Source organism: Apteryx rowi, unplaced genomic scaffold (genome assembly GCF_003343035.1).
Source record: "Apteryx rowi isolate R43461 unplaced genomic scaffold, aptRow1 scaffold_105, whole genome shotgun sequence".
NCBI classification, from domain to species: domain Eukaryota; kingdom Metazoa; phylum Chordata; class Aves; order Apterygiformes; family Apterygidae; genus Apteryx; species Apteryx rowi.
This window is the reverse complement of record NW_020447253.1, coordinates 1,031,875-1,050,776: the sequence shown is the minus strand read 5'-3', so window position 1 is coordinate 1,050,776 and position 18,902 is coordinate 1,031,875. Positions and strand designations below refer to the sequence as shown.

Genomic DNA, 18,902 nt, shown 5'->3' with positions numbered 1-18,902 from the left:
ATGCATCTGAGCTATTGCCAAACCAAAATTTTAAGAGTGTAAAAGACATCAATATTTTTTGTTCTTAGAAAGTAAGCTAGCAGGGAGAAAAGGTGACAGTTTCATGGTACACAAAGGTAAGGTAGCTTAGAGGCAAGGTAAGCTGACACAGCTCAACAGTATGGATTTTCATAGTAGAGAAACCTTTCAAAAAATTAACTGATTTCTGAATCAAGGGAATACTGTGCATTTTTAGGTACTGCAAGAAAAATTTGTCATCACTGAGATGTCTTAACTTTTTGCATTTAATAATGAAGAAGTATTCATTTAACGATAAAGTGTATTTAAAAAAAAAAGGCAGAGAAACCTATTGTGTCTTGTTCTGGGATTGAGGTGCTCAACTTGTAGAGTATTGTAGCATTGAAGTCTTAGTTGCTGCTTGAGCTGTGTTCTGGATGGAGTCTTGCCTTTGACACTGGGACCAGTTCCACCATTTCAAGCATTTATAGAGCAGCTACAGGCCCCTGCAGGGTGCTTCTGAGTTGCTGTAAAGCTTGAGGGCCCTTTGCACCACTGATGATGTGCTGTATCTTTATATCATTAGCAGTGAGGTGGGAAACTTAAGTGGGCCCTCCACAGCGAGGTTAATTTCACTCAGAGAACAGTATGTTCTGAGTATCTGGCAAAAATGGAAATGACTAAAATAGCTGTTTTTGTCCTAGGTGTTGTGCTGGGAGGCTGCGGTGACAGATCAATTCGTTTTCGTCCAACACTGATCTTCAAGGATCATCATGCACACCTCTTTCTGAACATTTTCAGTGACATCTTAGCAAACTTCAAGTAAAAAGCAGCTCCCTCACATTGAACAGCTCAGATTATGAAATCAGTTTGCATTAATTCATGTCTCTTCACTTACAAGATAAGTGTAAAGTCATCAACTGAAGTTTGTGTTCTGTCTGTAATCCTGCCCAAGGCAAGCTGCTCCATGCAAACTCTGGACACAGGCAGAGCATTGGTAGTGGTCACCAGCAGCTGTCCTGCACCCTACCTTTGTAGAAGCTGTGGCCCTCCATCTTCAGGCCTGGGTCATATTAATTGCAGCATCCTCCCTACATTCATGGCCCTGACTCTTTGATAGTCTAAATATGACCTAGTACGATCTGTTTTCACAGATAACCACAGTAGCTTTACTCATGTCCAGAAGCAGCAACAAGCCTTCAAGCGTGGCAGAAAAGTTAAGGCCACATGCCTGCCACACAGAAAGTGCCATTCTCTAATGGTAGCTGGGATAAAGTAGGTGTTTCAAGGAAAGCTCTGCTTTCCACCACTGCCAAGTACAGTATTTTACAGAATAATTGCCAGCTTTATTCCCCTGAACACAGAAGTCTGCCATAGCCAGCTGGATCAGGATGCCATCAACTACTGTACCCAGCCTTCAGCCTACACATAATGCTTCAGAGACATTAATGCACTCAGCCACATGAGCAGTGTTGTAGGTGGAACTGAAGTATTTATACTTCTTTCTTCATCCTAGATTTTAAAACTTTTGACTTGTCTCTTACAATCAAACTTGTACAGAGAAAGTTATATGCAGAAGTACGTTATTTACTAAAGCTTAGAGTATCAGGTGAAGCACATACTTCCACCTCTGTCAGCAATCTAGAATGATCTGGGATTATTTTATTATTTTCTGCCCATAATACACCATAATAGCCATTCATTTAGATATTACAAGTTCTACATGAATACCTTAAGGTATTTTGTAAAACTACAGCAGAATTGAATTGCTTTATCTTAGCCATTTATTGACATCAGAGCCACTACGCTCGAGGCCTAGTGCTAAATGCACATCTAAAATGCAAAGTATTTCTGTTGCTTTAATAGTTTATTCTAAGGCAGGCATACTTCAGGGGTCTCCTAGAAAGCCACAGGATCAAAAATTGTCAACAATTCATTAATCTGTTTATTTTCAGATAATTGTTTTGGACACCTCTTTGATACTTACTCTTTGCTATTTGCTTAAGGCTTACTTGAACTGTCTGGTGCCTTTTTTTCTTTTTCTTAGCTAACAAGCATCTGAATTTTGATTATTAAGTTTAACTTTTTTATGTTATGCACCAACAAACAAGGACCACATCTGACTTTACAGTTGCCCTATCAGCATTTTAACCACAATTTTTAAGTATGTAATAAGACACAAGGCAGTTAAGGGATTTATAAATCTTTTAATAAAGCTACTAAAATGTGCAAGGTTTCTTATCTGCTTTAATAAGTGTTAATTGTGGTCTTCCCCTTATAGTTTTTGAGTACTGGTATAGGGCAACTCAAGAAATCTCACTTCTGCTAGCTTAAAAATAATGGGATTTCTGTAATACTCTCTACAGAACCCAGACTTCTGGTGCCCGCTGGTCAGAATCTGAGCAAGTTTTTGAACAAATACTGTGGAAATCTTGAGATTTCCACAAAGGATTGGTGAACAGGTGTTCAACACAACCGCATTGCCATCACTGTCCTAGTAAGCACATTATCATCAAGAGGAAAGTCAAACAATATATTTCACTGCATATTGGAAATTAGTTTGTCCAACATATCAGTGCAGTAGTTTTAGTAAATGTCTCTAGCAAGTCTTGTACTTTTACAGAAACAAGGGTCCAGTAATTTGAAGTCTTACCACATCTTCACTTTTATTATGAATACTCTAGGTGTTTTTATAATTTTTACTGACACTCAGTAACTGTATAATTGTGTACAACATGTTGATGAAATCATGTTAGAGAATACATAAAGCACTGCAGCTGAAGCATAATAAAGTTAATATTGTTTACAGCGTACTGTGGACAGTGCCAAATAAATGTTTAAACAAATACTTAACTACACTTCATGGTGTAACTCGTAACTATGTACACAGATCCATAAAATGACATCTCATGTGTAATCAATATTCTTAAATAAAATATTTATAAATGAACTTCTCTACAGCCCTTTATTTTACACTTGGTGCATACTAAATATATTCTAACAAAGATGAGTATCCAGAACATGTAGTATACATACAGCCCACTTCAGTCAGCTGGTATCTTGCTGCCATCGTGTTTAAGTCAAGAGCAATTTCTCTTTTCCTTTTGATATTGCTGTATCACTCTATCAGTCAAAATTTAAAATAACTTGGAAGCCGTTATGAAAAGTTCAACACTAATAAATATGAAATCATGGTCAGGCTGCACATTTTAATGGCAGTTTTACTTATCCACATCTACTGATGTGCCCCACCAAGAGACAGAGGTTTGAATAGGCCTGAGGGAGAAACAGGAAAAATGAACACTCCAAACTTCCTTGTTGCTGAGGGTTACGTTTATTTGCCATTGTTTCAAATGAATTAACAGCTAGAAGAGCAGTGTAAGTAGTAAACTTGCATCTGACAATTTAAAAAAAAATTTACATGTTAAAAGTGATCAGGCTCGATTCTTTCTTGGGGTTAAACCCTGCCTCTCATTTCTAGCCGGGTCTTGATTTTAGTGAAGGAAGACTCCTACTGCCACCACAGAATAAAGCCACTGTCCTTCATGGACACAGGTGCTGAGGTGATCAACTCTACAATTTGACAGAACACAAGCCACACCTATTATACTTTCAGCCCTAATACAACATAGCTCTTAGTTGTTCTACCTTTCATCTTTCTTTTTATCCAAATCCAGTAAGTAGAAGGGTATTTTGCAATATTTACTCCACTTTGTGCAACTCAAGAGTTACAGCATTGATTAAATGTACCATTCATGTCTATAGCCTAAAACAAACACAACATGAACACATGCAGTGAAGAGCAGATACTTCCCAGTTTTCAGAAAATGATGATTAGGATACAAACAAAAAACACTGATTGAGGGATCATACACTGTCCCTCTAACTGACAGGTTCAGGTGTATTTTTTTGCCTCCATTTCAGTAGGAAAGCAATTTCTGTTAGAGGCTTCTGGAATGCTGTCCCAGTCTTTAACTTGCCCTTACAACTAACTGTCAATTTATCTTGCAGCATGCACCCCCTGCATTGCCAAGTTAGTTCACCTCCCTGAAGAGCTTGCCAGGAGACCCCTTCACCCATCATGAGCGCTCACAAGAAGCTGGTCAAAGTATTGTTTCTTTAACACTGACTTTCTCTGCTAGAAAAACTGCTACAGCATTATATATCAGTCTTTCCAGTTATCCCATAATTTCATTAATGCATGACTGTATATCTCTGTGACATCTAGCACTACTTATTACATGCTTATACGAGAAAAATTTTAATTTCAAGAGACTTCCCCGTTAGCCCAAAGTTTCCTAAAAACGAACAATCGATTAAAAGTGAGGATGCTCTGACATGGTACTGCATTTCCCTTCAACAGTTTTTAACATTCAAAACACTCAGTCTAAGAAGCAAGCTGAAAGAGTCGGCATCAGTAATTGCACCCGCTACTGCACATTCCAAGCAAGGTGATTTAGACTTAGAGCTGCTGGTGACTGCACACTTACTGTATCCAAAACAGAAGAGATCCTACTTAAACTAACTATAAGGGGATCATTCTTTACCACTTCTACTTTCACTTACAAGCAGACTTTGCATAGGAGAACAATGGAATTGTGTCAGTTTGGTTTAATCATTAAACTTCACAGAAGAATAAGCACAATGACCATGTAAAAATCACTCACTTGAAATTAGCTGCTGCATCACTCAAAGTCTCCAAATATTTGAATAAACTTCTCTCTATCTACAATCTGACCAAACTTAAGCGTAAAATATAAGATATCTGTACTATTGTACCGTTTGAACTGGAGAAGTAACTCCTCTTTGCCATCTCCAACATCACCCAAAGTCATCACTGTCTCTACTGGGCACAGAATGTCTTTCCGTCTTCCCCAAAAGGTCAAGTGGGCCACTTTGACAGTACTGCCAGTTTCATTTAAGTAGATTAGTCCAATGATTCGTCTGAAAAAATAGCTCATACCATACAACATCCCACCAGCAAAGCAAGCAATGCCAGTTGCATACAACAGGATAGTCTGGGAAACCTGGTCGTGCAGATACAGGTAACAGACAGGAGGCAACGTGACTGTGGTGATGGCAGTCTGTAGCAGCTTCATTCTCGACAACACTCTACAGTACTTAATCCCTGGAAACCTGTAGACCAGCCTGAACTCTTCAGTTTTCTCATCCACAGCCTTAGGTTGGACCACATCAGCGGAGGCTGAACTGCACAAACACTCAGACCACGCTTGCTGTGTCCCAAGGTAAGTATTAACACCGTTAACTCGCCAGTTCTGTGGCTGTAAACACACCCATGTACCAAAAAAGCAGGATGGGCGAATATCTTCTTTTTTCCACAAGGTTGTCCAGAACTCATTTTGTAGACATCTCCCCAAAGATGGTGTCATGCAGGCTTTACTCCTAATTATGCAGAGTCTAGCCTACAAGAAAATATTCCCACAGTATAATATTTAAGTCTTCCTCGACTGTTTTTATAAGCAAATAAATAGCTCAGAACCTGTTTCTGAGGCAGCTTGAAGACAGCCAACATAAGCCCCCCAGCTCACTGTAACTGTATACTTAACATGAGTTTTATGTTGGGAAGCTGATATTCACACTTGTGTCTCTGCAGATGAAGACAGACAGAAAGCACTTTTCATACCAGAACTGATACCGAAATTAGCTTACTGAGCAAAGCCTTATGGCACCCCCGGCTCTCCACTTTTTCAGCAGACTCGAAGGAAAAGGACCGGTACTGCAGGTTCCCCTAAGCAAAGAGGGAAGAGACCCTGGGGCTGCTGGCCACCAGCGCAACGTTCAGCAAGCACTTAGAGGACGAGCTGAGGGAAACCGTGGGAAGCGGCAGCACCAGGAGGCGCTGGCCCGCGGCGCCGCGCAGGACGGCAGCGCGGTACACGGAGCCCGAGAGCGCTGCCGCGGGCCGCACTACGCGCTCGGGGGCGGCCACGGCCACGGCTGCAGGTCGCGGGCTCCTTCCCCTCGCACCGCCGGCCGCCCGCGCTGCCAGGCCGCGAGGGGCCCCGGCGCCTCCCCGCCCCGCTGCCCCCCCGGCCGTTAGCGGCAGCGCGCGGCGGGGCCGCCCCTCCCCCCGGCCGTTAGCGCAAACGGCCCCCGGACAAACCGCCGGCGCCTCAGGGGCGGCCCCGCTCAGCCCGCGCCCCCCCGGCGCAGGGCCCCGGGCCGGGGCCGGTCCTTCCCCGGCTGGGGACGCCTCGCCCCCAGCAGTGCAGTGCCGCGCCGCGCCGCCCTCCCGTCCCGTCTCGTCCCGCCACCCGGGGCTCAGGCCGCGGCTCCGCTTACCGCCGCCATGGCGCTGCGCTCCGCCGCCCCGCGCCGCCGCGCTGCACGCCGGGACGGGCCGGGAGGGCAGGGGAGGGGAGGGGAGGGGCCGGCGGCGCCGCGCCCTTCCCGCCGTGCCCCGGGCGCCATGGCGGCGTCGCGGACCGTCGCGCTCTGCCTCTTCGACGTGGACGGCACCCTCACGGCGCCGCGGCAGGCGAGTGCGGCGGCGGCGGCGGCGGCGGGAGCACCCGCCTCTCCCCTCCCCTCCCCTCCCCAGCGGCCGCGGGGGCTGGGCGCGGCGGGGCGGCTCCCCCCGGCTCCCCCCAGCCCGGGCGCGGGGGAGCTGCGGGAGGCGCCGGCCCCCTCGCGTCGCGGGCGGGCGGTGTCGTCGCGGTTGAAGCCCGCGCGTTTCGCCCCCGTCGCGGCGCCTCGCTGTAACCGCGCGGGGGCTGATCGACCTGCCTCTTCTCTCTTGGGAACCAGAAAATCACGGCGGAAATGGCGGAATTCCTGCAGAAGTTGCGCCAGAAGGTGAGAGTGGGCGTCGTGGGTGGCTCCGATTTCGAAAAGATCAAGGAGCAGCTGGGTGACGACGGTAAGGAGGGGCCGGACGCGCCGAGAGGTTTCACAGGCGCTTCCCTGTTCGCTCTGCTCCGCCCTTGCTTTGAACTGGCCTTGCCCTGGCTTTGCTGCGTCCCGCTCAGTTCCTGGAAGTTATTTATAGTCGTTTAGAAACTGCATCTGCATTTTACAGATCTTTAGGTGTCCCTTTAAAGGATTGTTACTAACGGTGCAATTCAGGCTTTGCAGTAGCGCCTTAGAAAGGCATTTGAACATTGGGCTCTTAAAACTGAATTATGTACGTAAATTATAACGCGAACACGTACCGGCTGCTCAGTTGTCTGGCTTATCCCCGAGGGAGCTGATTTTGTTAGCTCCCGTCTGGGAGGCATTCCTCCTTCTGCCTGAGAGACCTAACGGTAGTGTGACGGTCTGTACGTAAGTGAGGCCCCGATAGCCTCCGTGATGCACGAGCCAGAACTCGTCTGGCCTCACGGCGGTCTCCAGCAAGCCTCTTGCTGCACGCTGTAGCAAGATTCTCACAGCTCCCGGTCATCTAATGTGGTCGGTCATCTGACTTACTGTCGAAAAAACAACTCTAAAATGGTAGTATTTTATTTGCTCTCTAGCCAGGCTGTGTGCCAGGTTTTTGCAATATTTAAGGTATTCAGTAGTCCTTACATTTAAGTGCAAAAAAACACATTTGTGGGAGAGGAAGAGCCTCTAAACAAAGTACAAGCAACTTAACTGAAAGACCTCAATATGATTTGAGATGCATGCTAATCTCAGTGAGAGAAATGAGTGCAGAAATGAGTGGTTTTGATCTTGAGCTCAATGTGATGCTGCTAAATCTTTCATGCTTTATGATCTAATGTTTGCTGTATTTTAACCTATTTAATATATAAGAAGATTCTCCATAAAAATACAGTGTTTTAGGGAAAAATTATAAATCACTGCCTTTTTGTTTTGTTTTAGTGGTTGAAAAATTTGACTATGTTTTTCCAGAAAACGGTCTTGTAGCATACAAAGATGGGAAATTCTTGAGCAAGCAGGTATGTTTAAAATTTTCAGTAAAGTGAAATTTTCTAACCAAGATTTTGCTTTCTTGCCACAGTGCAGTCTTCTGTAATCACCTTCCTAATTAAGGCTGGCATTGCTGCTATTGTTATATGTTATTTCTGTAACAGATCATTCATTTGGCTCTCTGATTTGTGCAATGATGATCTTCACCTTAAGCTTTCTTCTCTGGGATGTTCTCAAAACCAAAAGCTGTTGGGAGCCTAGATTGTCTGGCCAAATGAGAACAGTGAAAATCCTGGAGCAACATTTCTGTCAACTTATCCATAGGCCTCTGCTCCCAGAGTTCCTATGGAAGATAGCATGTCATAGCTGATGCCCATTGGCCTGAGGGTTCAGCAAATTCGTTTTATCACTTGTAGCCGCTCTTTAGGATTAATTCAAGACTGTATGTTCTGATACACTGTGTAAGCTTAAGTAAATGCTCTAAGTGAATAAAAGTGTACAAGTGATTCTAGATACCCTCATCACCTTCATTGCGTCTACATAACTAATGGAGAATTAAAAAAAAAAATTAAAATGGACCCTGACTGGTGCAGTGGTTTCCAGTTTATTGAGGTAATGATCTCCATTTCTTCATGCTTGGCTACAGTAGACTTTAACTGTGACTTTTCATTTAGGTCTTCTGTCTCTGGCCCACACTGTTTACTTTTAAAGCAGGTGCCTGTATGCAACATGTTAAATGAGGGTTTGTTGTTACAGTTTAAAAAGTAAAAGAATGGGAGCCTTTAGTCAGTATCGCATGTGCCTCAGCTGAATTATTTCTTGAAGGCTTGTTTCTTCCTGGTATTAACCATATCTGAGTATCCAGTATCTGTGTTCTCCACATGACCTGTTTTTAGAATCTCAAATTCTGAACCTTCGGTTAAAAGGTCTTTCTTCTGTTAGAACATTCAGGGTCACTTGGGTGAGGACATACTTCAAGATGTAATCAACTACTGCCTGAGTTATATTGCAAAGATTAAACTGCCAAAGAAAAGGTATGTGCATCTCAATGTCACCATATTCTCCTGAGTTAGTGTTGAGCATCAATACATAAAGCAAACTGTTAGTTCAGCAGAAAATAAATAATTTGTGTTTTAGGAACACTATATTTGAAACAGAGACAGAGAACAATCCACGCATACAAAGACAAGCTCCCATCTGGAGCAGGTGAAAAAGGATTACAAGATGTGTTTTTATTCAAAGGTACTCCCAGAACTGTTTATTTTCTGTCTTTCTGGATTTTGATGGGCAAGACTTTCTATAGGATTTGAAATCCTGATCATTCTCACTTAAGAAGGAAGGAAATTAAACTTTTATAGGAAAAATATTCCCTTGGTATGTTTGGAATTCAGCAGTACAGTGGTTTCCAGAGAATAGAAGTTTGCAGTAAGATCTGTTCTATATGATACTTGAGGATGCAGCTGCTCAAGACATTAATTCATACTTCATGTGAGGCTAGCTAGAAGCTCTGAATTTTGTCCTTTCACCCAAGAGCTAAAAGACTGGCCTCTCAGGTATGAAAGTCAGATTGACAGGATGCTCCAGTTTACTTTTAAAACCAGAAGTCAGTAAGGCAATGTTGAGGCTGCTAGATTCACATAAAAGTCTGAAAGACTCCTCGGTGGTAGAGGTATTGATGTTTTTTCATGCATACAGTGAGAGGCTGAAGGAGACCTCTGATTCCCATTGTCTTTAGAATTAAATGAAACCTCATTGTGATACTCAGTATTTCAAGCTATTTTTCATCTATTTTCTGTCCTACTAATCAATTCTTTTTTTTAGGGGTACTTTTATTGAGTTCCGAAATGGGATGTTAAATGTGTCCCCCATTGGAAGAAGCTGCAGCCAGGAAGAACGCATTGAGTTCTATGAACTTGATAAGGTGAGTTATAACTCTTGAAAATATATGACTCTTCTGAGAGAGGCAGTTATGGTCAGGTTATGATTTTAAAAAAGCATTTGCACTTTGTCCAGTTTTTCATTTTAATTCTTTCCATGTGGTTGAACAAACTTCTAGGTCAGGCTTCAGGAAATGTATACAATAGCTAGCTTTTTGAAGCAATAGTACGGTGATTTATTTATTGAATAAGGGAGGGTAGCTTTGCTTTATTTGTTTCTTCAGTACTCTATGCAGAGTACTGAATGTCCACTTCTACACAAATGTTCCTGCAAAGCCCTGTCAGAGAGGAAACCCTCCTGATCTGGAGTGCCCTTTGCTATACCAGCTTTTGTATTTGTTCGCACCAATAAAACTATTCCTTTTCTTGTCAAATCTTTTAAGCCTTTTAAAGCAAAATTTAAAAGCCTTGACTAAACTATTCATCTTTTATCCCCCTTGCACATAGCTAACTATGCAAGGCTGAAATGAATCTGAGCCACGCTACCTGCGTTCTGGTCCCTCCTACACCATAATAAGTTTTCTTGACCTGATACAAAAACTGAACTCTAACTCCTCAAAAGTGATCTTTGACTGTGACTCAGTTAATGGATGCCTAAACACATCTAAGCCCAAGGCATTCTGAAAATACCATTTTTGGAGTATATGGCACTTTTAAGACTCCTCCTGTGCCTCAGTTTCCCCCGCTGTAAAATTGAATTTTAACAGGAGATAGGCATACTTCATTAGTATTTTAAGATTTTCAGATAGAAATGTGAATATCACAGTATGTATGTCAAGTTTTGCTCTCACTTTTTACAAGTTGTTAACAGATTAATGTAGAAATATTCTCAACATACTTTAAGTATTAATAGATTATAGCTATATCACACTTTCCTGGTACTTGGACCTTTGCAAATTTTTTGGATGTTTTCTTTTTTTTTTCCCTTCAAATCATTGAAATAACACAGCTCATAACTGATGCATTCTTTTTTTTTCTTAACAGAAGGAACATATAAGAGAGAAATTTGTAGCTGATTTACAAAGAGAATTTGCAGGAAAAGGCCTCACGTTTTCTATAGGTAACATATTTAAAAGATTTTCATTTAAAACAAGTCATTTCATTTAAATTACATTTAAAACAAATCATATCCTCTCATAGATATGACATAACCTCTCATTTGTATGACAGTTCTCACTATGGGGGTGGTTGCAAGCATTGCCTGCAAGATTAAGCTTTTTTTCCTTTTAGGCTTTCAGTTAGTACATTTTAATTGAAATCCACCAACAAAGAGAACTTCATTGCTTGTCATTAGTTGATTGTCTTTTAAATGTCAGTTATGTGACTGATTCTGCTCATTTTCAAAACATACTGATTAGTCAGAATTGTTTCTGCTAATCAATTCGGATCAGAAATACTTACTACATCAGTACAGTTCCAGTAGCCCTTAGTTCTTCAGTTCTGTAGCTGCATTGTGTGGGAGGAAGGAGAGGAAAGAAAATCTAAAAGCAAATGCAAGTTTAAAGAAAAACTGACATTTTTTCACAGTCTTTGATATTTAAAAAAATCTTTTAGGAAACAGATTTAATGTCAAGTCAGGGTTGGTAATAATGAAGTTGAAATTGTTGTTTGTTAGGCTTTGTTTAAAAGGCTGGTTTTCTCCTTTTCCTATTTTGAAAGCCTTAAAAAGTCTTTATACTAAAGACAAAAAAAAATCAATATGAAATAACCTCAACTATAGTAAAAAAGAACCAGTGGTAAAGGTAGTTCTTGTCTGATCCAGACAGAACATGTAGATTCATTTCTCAGTATTTAGAAGGTGAGAACACTATGATACAGCACTGGCTGCATTCGGTCATGTAGTTTCTTCTCAAAAATCAAAAGTTTAAGTACAATATAATTTTTTAAAGAAGATTCAGTTGGTTTGAGAGTTTTGATAGATTTGCAGGCAATACTATTTGGGTTCCCAAACTGAACATGCTAAAATTCCTTTTACATTTATTTAATGGGTTAATAAATAATCTGTAAATCACAACTGTAGTAACTGATGCCCTATAAAATACTTTCTATAATTCTAAGACTTAACTGCAGTTTCTCATAACATTTTTGTGACTTCAGCAAAGCTCTTCCTCACTTGTTCTCTTCTTCACAAATGTGTTCTTATAATAAAACAATTTGCTTGGTTCATATTTATCTTAGGAGGCCAGATAAGCTTTGATGTGTTTCCAGATGGCTGGGATAAGAGGTACTGCTTAGGAATTGTTGCCAAAGATGAATACAAGACTATTTATTTCTTTGGAGATAAGACTATGCCAGTGAGTATATTGTTTTGTATATACATTTCAGAGCTTCCATTTTAAACCACAAGCCACATAGGTTCTAATCAGGTGCCTTACGAATTAAAGGCAGAGCGTAAGTGTGGCTCTCTTTCACTGGCTGTGCAGTATTGCTCAACGTAATGCTGAGGGATTGCCATAAGCATAGATTTCTGTTCTCTTCTCTGAAGTGAACACAATGTTCTTCACAGGGTTAATACTGGAATATATTTTAAAATTCTGTAATTATGTTAAAAACCTAGGTGGCTTGACTTTATAAAACTGATTATCCTGTGTGGTAGGTTGATGGTAGTTTGGTAGAAGATAGATGTTTCTTGTTGGCTGGTAATTAAACATATTCATTTTTCCATTTAATTTGATACCATTTCTTTGCTAACCACTGCACCTGTCTCTACATTCAGGAACTGAAACTATCCCTGTCCCTAGTCAGTGGAGAGAACTAGACACCTCAGAAGGCTTCTGCAGGGTGATTCAGAGGCTTTCAAACACTGAGCAGAGAACTGACTAGAGCTAGCCAAAGGGAACAGCAGGCACAAGGCCTTGGTTGGAATTCAGGCTGTTTGAACACAGCCAAGGGACTGCAGCAGTCGCTTTGAGAACAGGCTAAGTTTTATAAGAAAAAGAAACACTTAAATTTTTTTTTTTTCCCCTTGACACTGGCTGCAAAAGCAATTACTTGGCCCTGTGGCAATGAGTTTATGGACAGCTGGTTTTAAACCCTGTCATTGGCAGTGCAGCATTTTCAGTGTTTTGAGGTAGCAAGAGTTGCTGTTGACTCACTGGAAAGTAGGGTGGCAAGTGACACAAAAAGTAGGTACCCTGTTCCCTGTAGTGCATGAACTTCTTTCAGGGATCTCTGCTCTTGCAGGTGGCTCCTTTGCTCACTGAGCCAGCTGTGAAAGAACCTTTCGTCACTCTCCTGTGATGAGTAACCAATTACAAATGTCAGGTCAAACTCAGAGCTAGCAAGGACAAAACAGGAACAACAATGTTAACACTGGTTTAGCTGAAAAGAAAGGAAACAAACTGGAAGGAAGAGGATAATGCAAATGAGTTACAAATATCATGTGCTGGTATCATTTTCTGCAACAAGTTTTACACCTTAATATTAACAAGTAAACAATTAAAAATCAATACTGCGTTGCTATATGAAAGTAGTAACATAGCTAAACTTCTACTGCAAACTCTTTGCTTTTACTACCAATTCTAGCATCCAGGTCAGGAAGTTACCTTATGGTAGTGTTTGTGGTGTTCTGCAGAAGTTTCAGCACAGGTGTGTTACAAACACATTATGCAAAATCTCAGAACTATATTAACTTGGCGGTTTGCAGTTTTTAGCTTTCTGGAAGACAGCATCTCAGATGTGACGATACATTATCTCCTGCGGTTTGCAAGAGTTACTGTCTCTCTCAGTAACTAACCTGAAGTTCTGAAACTTTTAGAATAAGACTTGCTCCAGCCCTGCAAATTCTGTTTAGTTACGCTAGCTACTCTACTGCTTGCTAAAAGGAACATAGGATGCTGCTGCTTGCGTATCCTATTATAAAGACAGGAAAGACTCTTTCATCAATATCCTCTGACTAGTAACCAGTTCCAACTGTAATATCCAAACGTTAGCCAGCAAGATAACAGTATTGTTAGCTGGCAGCAATGACCTAAGTACTGTACTAACAAGCACTAGCTAAATTGAACCTATGTTTCAGTTTGACTAAGGAGGCTGCTTTAAAGGTGTCCTCATGGTAGTTCATTAGCAACCCTTTAAGTCTGAGGTCAATTCAGATTCTTTTTAGAATTTCCTTTGTGCCTTTGCCCCCTCTCCCAACCGACTGTATGCTGAGCTAAATAACATTAAATCCTTTTCTGCTTTTTTCTCTTCTGTTTACAGGGAGGGAATGACTATGAAATTTTCACAGACTCCAGAACAGAAGGCCACAGTGTCACATCACCACAAGATACAAGAAGAATCTGTGAAGAGCTGTTTTTTAAATGAAAGACTTTTTTTCTTTTAGACGTCACACTTACAAAACAGTTAAAAGTAACTCAAAACATCTTGCTTCATTCTGTATTATCTTTCATAATTGGTCATAAATAGCAAGTACTTTGTGGATCAGTCATTACTAAAGGGAAGTGTTTTAAGTGAGTAGAACCTTCCTGACCCGTAGAGGACAGCAGAGCTTGTTTGGGACCATCCTTTCAGAGTTTCCATTGGCACAAGTACTTTGTTTTCTTTTGGGCAGGTTGTTATTTGAGTCACCAGTCCAAAAGACTTTATTGTGTCTCATCTGTTTTCCTGTGAAGTGTTACTTTGGGAACAGTAATCCACATTTCTCAGAAAACTAGATGTTTCTGGTTAATTAACCCCTTCCTCCTCTACTGTCAGCACAAGTTCCTTGAGTGTAGACTAACTACTAGCTTGGGCTAAAACTGAGGATATATTGTGCTTAAGAGTAACACAGTTTGACTGCTTGCGTTTGTGTTTAAATGTACAGAAGCCCAGGAAATGAAAAAGTGATTGATTGATACCTTTAATAATGCATAGTCTAAGATACACTTGACAGCATAAATGCTTTACAAATCTGTATATGACAAGATGGAGAACTGTGGCTTTCAATTCTGATGTCCTTGTTTTTTTCTTTTTTTTGAAAAGTAACTAGTAAACTTCCTTAGCTAACTAATTGCTTGGGTGGGGGGGAGGATTCTGTCTGTATGTGATTTATGGCTGTCTTACAATAGCCTGCAAAGTTTTATGCCTAGTTTTGATTTTGAAGCTGCTATTTAAAGATGATGAAAATTTTAGAGTATTTTTTTTTAATACTACTTTGTGCTAAAAAACATGAATTATCTGTCATCTGGGATTTTCTTCTTGAGAAGTAGAAGAGAGAGATTTTCTTTCCTTCTGGGGGTAGGAAAGCAGAACTGAGCCTCACGCATGTTGCAGTGCATGGTCAGGTGGTGTGTTGAGTCCACCGCCAGTGGAAAGGTTAGACCAACCGGTGCTAGAGTTACCTCTCAAAATAACTGTGGTGCCAATGCACAGTACAATTAACGGTACCTTTACTGTTTGCAGACTCTTTTTAATCAACAATAAAAAGCTATCATTAAGCAAACTTAAGCATAGTAGCAAAATATATTTTTGTCACTAATTTCATTTCTGATTTTCCTGGTAAGACTTTAAGGGTAGGTAAAATTTTAGTGCTAAGATAAACAAAAAAAAATACATTTCAATTAAGATACAAGTTAAAGCATGACATTCACTGTAACTGTTAATATTACTTTTCTTATCTGACACTAGGAAAGTATCTTGTGTGTGAACAACTTACTTTAGAAAAGGAAAATAAAAATCTCATTTTATTATGAAAAATTTACTGTTTCAAACAACTTGTCATTTTGGCAAATAAAATATGCAAACCAGATCTGGTTGTTCTGTGTTGCCCATCTGTACACTGAAATGATTGACTTGAATCTTTCCAATACTTGCATAATACTTACTTATACAGTTAAAGTCTGGTTTATTTGTTTTTTTTTTATACACAAAACAAAATCCCCAAAGGGCTCCCAAAAAAGGAGAGGAATGCTCTGATGTCCTTGTGTATCTAGCCATCTAACACTTCTCATGTGCCTATTTCCAGAGGGTGATTTGGCCTCAGCAGTGCGTATCCTTGCTGAATTGAAAGTACAGGCAATGAAGGCAAACTTTGGACCAGGAAAGATCTTTAAAGATGGCCATATTTTAGTAGCTCGGCATGTGTGTGCGTGTGTATGTGCACATGCATATGTGATGCATCTCATTATTCAGTTACTTGCTGTACGGGTGTTTCCTGTATTTGCAGGAACTTACCCATGCAAAGCATCCAGATTTGTTCTCAGATACAACAGTGTATGTGCAAATGCTCACGCCTGCGTGCATTGAAATCTTAAAATTTAGCCTGCTATTCATTCTTGAATAGCCATTGCTAATAGCTACGGTTTATCTTCTGCCTCTCGTGCAAGTTGCTGACAGGTGAGAAGCAAACAACCTGCCTCTTAAAAAAATAAAAATTAAATAAATAAATAAATCAATGCACAGTTCCTTGTTTCCATCTTACTGCTCCCTCCCAAAACCAAGTGCTGCTGCAAAATAAACTCATTTGTGCTAAAAATCATAGAAGACACTGCATTATGCTCTTCAGCTTGGTTCAGCTTTTTTCTTTTTTTTGGTGACTGTCAATGCTTCCAATCTATTTTCGCTAGTGTGATTTTAAAAAAAACACAGCAGGCACAATCCTTCCTGCCTTCAGCAGCCCCCACCGGGGTCCCCCCCCCGGCAGCCTGGCTGAAGCTTTGCTGCCGCACTGTTAAGCACTGCCTGGTCTGTCCTGTGAGCCCCCTCCAAGCGATTGTTCTGGCCTTCCTGCCCCAGGTTTTAGTTAAAACAACCAGGCTATCCTCCCTGGTCCCCCCTACTATAATATGTTTATATAAATAATATCTAATACATAATAATATCCAATGGAAATAAACGTATTTACATATATAGTAATAGTATATAGTATATATACTATATTACTATATATAAATATCTAAATATAAATAATACAAATTATATACTTCATATATATAAAATATATAAATAATAAATATATACTATAAATCTATTTACATTATTTATATTATTTAGGTATATTATATATTATTATTACTATATATTCTACTATATTACTATAATAGTATATATTCTACATTAATATATTAAGCAGCTAGAAAACTCGTAAAATTACCCCCTAATTGTTCTGGTAATGTCAATCAGTTGAAATTGCAAAGCTTTTTTTATACTTCTGGATATCATACAGGTGTGCATGTGCAGGTACCTACTGCCTCCTCCACCTTTAATGCTAATCATCTTCAATGCAGAGTTTGTGGAGAGCAGACTGAAGACACATATCTTAGAGCATTATAATGTTAGCATTTATTGTAAAGGAAGCAGTGTGTGATTCTCCACAAGCTAGGTAGTGTTAAACCCACCACTAGAAAGTCTTATGGTGTAAAAAAATAAAATAAAAAAAATCCCCAAATCCTATAATATAATACCGACACACCTTAAGGTAAAATAAACTATGACAGTAATTACTAACCTTCATACATATGTGCTCTCTGCAAGCCAGACCTTCTTGGAACAGATGATAGTCTTCTGCTGTGAAAGAGTCTTAAGATATTTCATGACATTGCAAGGGCTGACTGTTAATATTGCAAACAGGCAGCTGAAATTATACTGTTCCATGCAACTAACAGAAGAGTTTCATGCCAAGTTTTTTAAAATTTTTTTATTTGCAAAGTCAATAAAAATCCACTGTTAGGAACATAATAGAGAAAAATGCTTCATTTGGAAAAATGTATGGAAGCCAAGTAGGGACAGCACTAATATAGCTGCACTAGTTTGACTACATGGAATCTTGCAGGCGGAGAAGAGAGCCACGGCAAGGGTGAGCATATCACATCCTACCAAACAAGCTTTTCAGGGAAACACAGCTGCAGAATCTACTTCAACAGGACAGCTGAACCTACTAAATAACTCGCACAGCTTTTACATATGGTGATTTGAACAGCATATAACTTGCTTTTCAGAAATACACTTTTTTTGCCCCCCCCCCTTTTCCAAGTGAAAATATAGTGGCAGACATGCATCAGCTATATGCAATCAATGGTAATCTTCAGATTTGTTAAGTTCCAACACAGTCAGAGGCTATTAAGTATTCACCACTCTACTGCTTTCTACTGCTTAGCTCGAAGCAAACAAACAAGGTTTTTTTTTTAATCATTATTTTTAAGTACTGGCCTATAAAATCTGTTGCTAATCAACCATCAAGGCACCAAAGTAAATTCACAAACAATCCAGGTTTAAAAAAAAAACCCACAATATTCCACACATATGCAGACATGTAATTTGAAAACATTGCACCTGAAAGGCAACCAGTTGTTGCTGTCAGAACTGTCAGAGCATAACGCCTAGATAGAGATTTTCTGTCGTGCGGCAGTTACTCGGATTGTGAACGTCCTTCCATGAAGGAAACAAATTGCAGCAATGAATCTCTCTCTCTCTCAAGCCAACGTATTCAGGCACTGTTATCAGCAATAAGGCTGCACGTTCTAGCGCTCCCAGAAATGCCGCTCGAGGGAACGCAGCACTCAAACGCTCATGCACCTACAGCGCCTCGGGGCCATGTCTCTCACTACTGCCGTTGCTCTAGAAAAGCTTTCATTCAGATCTCTCCCTAATTCGCTTAGGCATTTACTGGAATCGTTTCACAAGATTAAAAAAAACAAAAGAGAACAAAAACACCCCAGCCTTCCCTCCTGTCCCCCCAAAAAGCACACAAACTAGGTCACTTTAAAATACAGTTTTGTAAACACGTTTATATATATATAGATTTTTTTCATTAACATTTGAACTGTTTTCTTTTTTAAGTAGCAAGCCAGCCGTAAAAACAGCAATTCTGGCCTACTTCTGCCTCATTGACAATCTAGCATTTCTTCCTACACGATATGTAGAATATTCATAGGTCAGGTTCACTGAGAGTCAGCTGTCGAGCAGTTCCCCACACGCGTAGTGTCCGCAGTGGCAGCTCCATACCGAATACCTTAGGAACTGATGACGTGCCCCGACCAGGTCTCGTGTTTGGTTCCAGGAGCTAGATGGGTAATGACCACTTCGACAGCCTGAAGCTTCTCATTCTTAGGGGGAATGGTGCACATCTTGTAGGTGACTTCATCGCCTGCCACGGGAACATACTCGCCTTCAATGCTGTGG

At 40.6% G+C, this 18,902-nt stretch overlaps 4 protein-coding genes across 6 annotated transcripts in view; 2 read left to right on the top strand and 2 right to left on the bottom strand.

Moving 5' to 3' along the window:
- Positions 1–1,103, top strand: part of ABAT (4-aminobutyrate aminotransferase) — a 28,385-nt gene extending 27,282 nt beyond the window's left edge. The window contains exon 15 of the mRNA XM_026068507.1: positions 702–1,103. Coding sequence (XP_025924292.1) covers positions 702–823 — 122 coding nt within the window. The 3' untranslated portion in view covers positions 824–1,103. The remainder of the gene's footprint in view (positions 1–701) is intronic.
- Positions 1,104–2,637: 1,534 nt separating this feature from the next.
- On the bottom strand, positions 2,638–6,335 carry TMEM186 (transmembrane protein 186). 3 transcript variants are annotated; one of them, XM_026068679.1, is made up of 2 exons: positions 6,301–6,335; positions 2,638–5,420 (listed from the first exon to the last, which is right to left on the bottom strand). In XM_026068679.1, the coding sequence occupies exons 1-2, from the start codon at positions 6,307–6,309 to the stop codon at positions 4,683–4,685; spliced, it is 747 nt and encodes a 248-aa protein (XP_025924464.1). In that variant the 5' UTR covers positions 6,310–6,335; the 3' UTR covers positions 2,638–4,682. The 3 variants fall into 3 exon arrangements, with proteins under 3 accessions (XP_025924464.1, XP_025924472.1, XP_025924480.1); XM_026068687.1 differs by having other exon boundaries at positions 2,638–5,746; positions 6,301–6,321; XM_026068695.1 differs by lacking the exon at positions 6,301–6,335 and adding an exon at positions 5,668–5,947.
- Positions 6,336–6,398: 63 nt separating this feature from the next.
- PMM2 (phosphomannomutase 2) lies at positions 6,399–15,531 on the top strand. The gene is made up of 8 exons (XM_026068666.1): positions 6,399–6,496; positions 6,766–6,877; positions 7,819–7,895; positions 8,809–8,900; positions 9,688–9,787; positions 10,788–10,863; positions 11,982–12,097; positions 14,004–15,531. The coding sequence occupies exons 1-8, from the start codon at positions 6,428–6,430 to the stop codon at positions 14,106–14,108; spliced, it is 747 nt and encodes a 248-aa protein (XP_025924451.1). The 5' UTR covers positions 6,399–6,427; the 3' UTR covers positions 14,109–15,531.
- A 1,878-nt stretch (positions 15,532–17,409) lies between these two features.
- The window catches only part of CARHSP1 (calcium regulated heat stable protein 1), a 36,013-nt gene continuing 34,520 nt past the window's right edge, over positions 17,410–18,902 (bottom strand). Inside the window, exon 4 of the mRNA XM_026068539.1 lies at positions 17,410–18,896. Coding sequence (XP_025924324.1) covers positions 18,734–18,896 — 163 coding nt within the window. The 3' untranslated portion in view covers positions 17,410–18,733. The remainder of the gene's footprint in view (positions 18,897–18,902) is intronic.